We start from the raw sequence: 6064 nt of genomic DNA on the forward strand, positions 1-6064 counted from the left end.
TCAATAGCCAAATTCATGAGCAATTAAACCAAAAATCCCAGCATTAAATCCATATTTTAATCTCCCCAATCCCATATTTTCAGCCCAAATCCTCAATTAAAGTCCCAAATTGATCTCTTCATATCAATTCCCATAATCCGGCATTAATTGACTTCCCAAACCCTAGCATTTCTCTCCTTCAAAAACCAACAGAGCCTCCCATTCATCAACACAGAGCGTTCACCATACGCAGATATACCGGAAATTCCCCAGCCTCCGTCTTCAAACCTGCCACACGAACACCAACAACTCCTTCCACAACCCCTCTCAACAAAGCCAACAGCCTTCCTCCCGTAACCATCACTGCGCGCGCGCGCGCACAACAAGCAGCCATCCCCGCCCAAAACCATTACCTTCCCTGTCAAAAACAAACTCAACAGCCATCTCTAATACATCAGTCCGCATCATATAATGTGGGGATGAGACAATCGAGTTTAAAGGAGTAAAAGGAGAGGAATTAGGGACTTTGTTTTGCCAATTTAATTCACTCTCTTGCAGGTCATAAATGGCGATATTCTCCATAATGAAAAAAATAAAACAAAAAAAAATATAAAAAACCTGCGAAAATAAATGGGCGAAGCCCAAACCCTTTAAGGCCCACTAAAATAATAATTGAGTTCAAAACCCAACTCCTCATCATCATCAATACGAGTTCAAATCTCAACTTTTATCATTTGTATGGGTCGAATATCTATTCTTAACAACTTCGACAAAATTTTTGTTTTTAAGGGGAAATGTTATTTTTGACATGTCTATTCTTTTATAAGGGACTGATATTAATATATACACGCACATAAAAAGACAAGTCTCCTTTTTAGGAGACCAACGCCAATTTTTTTTGAATAACCTAAAATAAATAATAATAACTTTTTAGGGTTTTTATGTGTTTAGTGACTGAAATAAGAAAAATGATTGTAGTTTTTTTAGGTATTATGTGCTAGCAATGCCTAATTTGGTGTCTTAATGGGATGCTTTCACTTGCTCTATTTAATTAAACAATTAATAATAATAATTTATGTGAACCTTGTGATCATATGGTGACGCATCCTATAATAAAATTGAAAATCAACCCAAAAAACCTAAATATTAGGTTTGAAACCCTGATCTAGAGGTGACCTTGTATCTAAGAACCAAATATATTAGAAAAAAAAATTTAAATTGGGAAATAACCTTGTACCTAAGAACTCAAAGTATATAAATAACATCATAAAACCAATTAATCTTTGATGAGTTGGTATACAATCTTTGTTCATGTAAACAAAGGTTATTTACAACATGCAAAACAAAGGAAAAAAAAATCTTGTTTTTTCAAATCATCATAACTGCTAAAACTTGTAACCATAAAAGTAATATATAATCTCTCTGAATAATCTTAATAGACTTCTTATGGGTTGCAAGCCAATAAACCTTATCTAGTAATCAATTATAACACAAGTGTAATATACTAAAACAAATCCTAAAGCAATGTCTAATGAACCAAAACAAATTCAATTTAGAATAAAGTCCAAAGATAATAATATTTCAACACTAAAATAACAAAAAAACATCATAAAACAAATTCCTCTTGCTTGGAATCCCTATGCATAGCTGAAACTCCCCATTCGTTTTTCTTAGAGGCTTTATTGACACTTCATACTTCAAATTAACCAAGGAACTTTGTTTATAATTGCTGGAATTTTCTCTCTTAAATTATCTTTCCTTAGTCTTCTTGATGTGTTAAGAAATCCTATAAAATAAAGAAAAAAACAACAAGAGAATCCAAAGTTTTTTTGTCACCACATACATTCCATAATAAATATATAATCATTGCAAATAATAGATAATAGTTACTATCATAAATGTCTCATTGTTTGACATGGAATCTTTGTAGAATAAGTGAGTCAATAGCCGCCACACATGTTTTCAAGACCATTGAATTGTATTTATTAAAATTCATAATTCACAAGGAAATAATGTTTTTTTTTTTTGGATATTTTTGGTAAATTTTAGTTATGACTTCAAACATGTTATTCTCTCTTATCTGGATAAATTAAATATATTATAGAAAAAATATGAATATCTACTTTACAACCTATAATTAATATAAGTAGAATTTCTTTTATAGATCTATATGTAGTCCAAACTGTAGGCAAAGATTCACGAATAAATTTGACTTCATCAAATTCCAAATTCATATATAATGGTATTAAGACCTGAAAATCAGGTAAGTGAGATGCTGTAGGTGTATTTGGATGGTTATAAGCCTATCTATGGGTTCTGAGAGTTATTTTTTAACAAGTAAAGTTCATACCCATTTAACAAAATTAAATCTGAGTTAAATAAGCAATGTCAGCTAGCACAACCGCAAGCTCTTTCTACATGGACAAGCAAAAGAATCCAATTCACCATTTTTCTAATGCAAATATAATTAACAGCAGTATAAATTTTTGTAAGGAAACTTGACAAGAGTTTAAATGGAAAACTCAATCATAACTCTACATTTGTTGGAATTATATCTCGAGGTTTCCAATATATATATGTTATACGAACTTACTCTTGATCCTTTGCATGTAAAACCTATAATATTGCTCATACAATTTAGGGTTCTTATTCGAGGGGATACTCTTGGCCAAGTTAAGATTGTTTATTTTGGTTTTATTTTCTTTGTTAAACCACTTCATATTATGTTTTTATTTTTCCAACAACATAATAAAAAGTAAGGAGCTTCCATTGTGTGTGTGTGATTGTATAATCAATAGCCCTATCTAGGGAGGGCATGCGTTGCCTTTTAAAGATTTTTCCTCGCATATTCAACGACTATAGACAAGAATTAAAGGGAGAAAATTAAACTGAAATATTTAATTACAAGTCAGATCCCAACAAAATGGCTAAACCATGAACTAGGATTTAGTCTTTTAGACCAAGTCAAAGGTTAGATATATATGCCCTGTAGTTGACAAGATGAATCAACACCTTTTGTCTCTTTTTAGCTAGATCTTACAGGCACCCTTGTTTCAACACCACAAATTATCCCGAGCTCTCCGTTTTAGCACCCTGATGATAGATAACATGCAGTCCTAATTAAATTCATATTCCTTTTTTAAGTTTAGCACACCCTGGTGGTCGTCCTTATTAAGCTCCCAGGACTGTGATTTGCATAACCAAGCATGGGCTACATGGCATTGGATTTATTAATTTGGGTTTAATTAGTTTTACTATTTCAGCCTAATGAGATTAGCCTTTGGATCTATTACAGCAAAAATGATGTAAATCTGTTGGTTAAAAAAAAAGGGTCTACCACAAATTTTCATATCATCAACAGTGAGGAATAAACTGATAATACTGTCCTCTATAGCACCTTCTGTTTTCTCCTTGCTTTCGGTTTCCTCCATACCTGATCATCCTCTCCATCTTTACTTATTATATTGCTGTTCTTTCTTTACCTTGTGTAAAAATCAAAACATAAACTCTTCAATGTTAAAGAAAGGTTCGAAACGAGGGAGCTCATCAACAGGAAGGCGCACTTTTTATGAAGAGAATAGCTTGCATAAATTTAACAGAATCAAGAAAACTAATCTTCCTGCTGATAATGATGGTGACTTTTTCAATACAAGAAATAGCCAGGATCAGGTTGTAACTCCCTCCAACTCGAGCTCGCCTTATAATATTGTCTCTCCGGTGGAGAAGTCTCCATGGTCCTCTCAGAGGATCACCGACATTCCTTCTGAAGACAATGATGATAATTTCTCTCCTAATGTGCTAATGGGGTCATTAGTACGAGAAGAGGGTCATATTTATTCGTTGGCTGCATCCGGTGATCTCCTTTATACTGGTTCTGATAGCAAGAATATAAGGGTTTGGAAGAATCAGAAGGAGTTTCCAGGGTTTAAATCGAATAGTGGATTGGTTAAAGCAATTGTAATTTCTGGTGCAACGATATTTACAGGCCATCAAGATGGGAAAATACGGGTATGGAAGGTCTCGTCCAAGGATCCAAGTATTCATAAACGTGTAGGGACCTTGCCAACTATGAGGGATTGCTTCAACAACTCGATGAAAACAAGTAATTATTTTGAAGTTAAACGCCACAAGAATGCGGTATGGTACAAACATGGCGATGCAATTTCATGTCTTAGCTTGAGCGAAGATAAGACATTTCTTTATTCATCATCATGGGACAAGACTTTTAAAGTTTGGAGAATATCCAATTCTAGATGCCTTGAATCAGTCATTTCTCACGATGATGCTGTTAATTCAATCGTTGCCGGAAGCGATGGCCTAGTCTTTACGGGATCAGCGGATGGAACTGTCAAGGTTTGGAGGAGAGAATTACAAGGGACAGGAACCAAACATTTCTTTTCACAAACGTTGTTGAAACAAGAATGTGCCGTTACGGCAGTGGCGGTTAACCCTAATGCCACAGTTGTCTATTGTGGCTCATCAGACGGGCTTGTTAACTTCTGGGAACGTGAAAAACATATGTCTCATGGTGGTGTTTTAAGAGGTCATAAACTGGCCATTCTATGCTTAGTTACAGCAGGGAGCCTCCTGTTTAGCGGCTCAGCTGATATGGGAATATGTGTGTGGAGGAGAATGGGAAATGATCACGTATGTTTGTCATTGTTAGCAGGCCACAATGGACCTGTCAAGTGCTTGGCTGCAGAGAAAGATCACGAGTCCTCGCCAAACGAGAGGCGATGGATTTTGTACAGTGGCAGCCTTGACAAGTCTGTAAAGATGTGGAGAGTTTCTGAAAACGCACCACCACTGGCATGGAGAGGCTGTGCTAGCTAGTAGTGCTCCTACCTCCATTCCAAGTTCACTGCCAGCAGCTACAAGCTTCCCAGCTCAGATCACCAGGAATATTAACGATATTCGCAATTAAAAAAGAAGAAGACAAAAAAGAGGTTATGTATATGTGATTTGTTACCTTAAAAAATGAAATTGGAAATTTTCGATTCTTTCACCAATTCAGTTGTTTTTGCAGTCAGATCAAATAAAAATATTGATGAGTTCTTACAGATTGCTTCCCTTTATAATTAATTAATTTCACAGCTTTCTTTTGCAATTTATTTTATTTTATTTTATTTTAATCAGTGACAAGATTACGCTTACCTTTGCTTTAAGTATAATATAAGAACTTAAACTTTTTCTCATAACCAATAACATCGTTTAGGAAAAGGAAAGAATATAGCAAAACATTGTCAATGAAAGCTACTGATGGAGACTCTGCCTCTGATTAATGAGTGGCTGTTCTTTCTTCTTCTTCTTTTTTCTGTTTTTTTATGAAAGTTTGATACATGATTGATGCATCAGAGGGATGCCTTTCAGAACCTGTGAGAAATATGTGAATCAATTAAAAATATGTTTAAAAGTGTAATTGTTATTCGTTTTTTAAAATATTTTTATATTTAAAAAATATATGTTAATAATATTTTTTATTTTTTAAAAATTAATTTTTAAAATCAGTACATCAAAATAATTTAAAAATATATTTTTTTAAAACAAAAAAATAAATAAATTTCTTTTTAACAATAATACCAAACACCCTTTAAATCTGTGAAGATTCCTTGCACCGAAAGCAATATTGTATTTGATGATGAGCTTTGATAGAATCTTTTGTTTCATTTGTTCTTTAATTGAAGTGCAAGAAACTTCTATATATGCCTAAGCTACATATGGAATTATATTTATTTTTTTTTAGTTATTTAATTTGTGGTTTGGGTGGAGGATAACATGATGAGATTCTATTTTTTTTGTTTGTTTTTGTATTTTTAAAAAATATTAAAAAAATATATTAAAAAAAAATTTTTTTAATTCCATAATCACGTTTGTCAAACATGAAAATTACATTTGATGTAGAATTGAATAATTAAATATGCTTTAATGATAGATAATAAAAAAAATATTATATAGTGGTTATTTTTAAAAATATTTAAAAATATTTTTTATATTTTAAAATTTATTTTAATATTAATAAATTAAAATAATATAAAGTAAAAAATATATATATTGATTTAGCGGGGAAAAAAAAATCAAAGTTCGA

The 6064-nt window shown here is 32.6% G+C and overlaps 1 protein-coding gene across 1 annotated transcript; it reads left to right on the plus strand.

Moving 5' to 3' along the window:
- Window positions 1-3492: 3492 nt before the first annotated feature.
- Window positions 3493-4872, plus strand: LOC118063216 (protein JINGUBANG). The gene has a single exon (XM_035077185.2). It carries the CDS (start codon window positions 3493-3495, stop codon window positions 4810-4812), a length of 1320 nt encoding a protein of 439 aa, XP_034933076.2. The 3' UTR covers window positions 4813-4872.
- The last annotated feature ends 1192 nt before the right edge of the window (window positions 4873-6064 follow it).

This window comes from Populus alba, chromosome 7 (genome assembly GCF_005239225.2).
Source record: "Populus alba chromosome 7, ASM523922v2, whole genome shotgun sequence".
In the NCBI taxonomy this organism is placed as follows: Eukaryota; Viridiplantae; Streptophyta; class Magnoliopsida; order Malpighiales; family Salicaceae; genus Populus; species Populus alba.

Coding starts and splice junctions, on each gene's coding strand:
- LOC118063216 (XM_035077185.2), top strand. CDS start 3,493: ATGTTAAAGAAAGGTTCGAAACGAGGGAGCTCATCAACAGGAAGGCGC.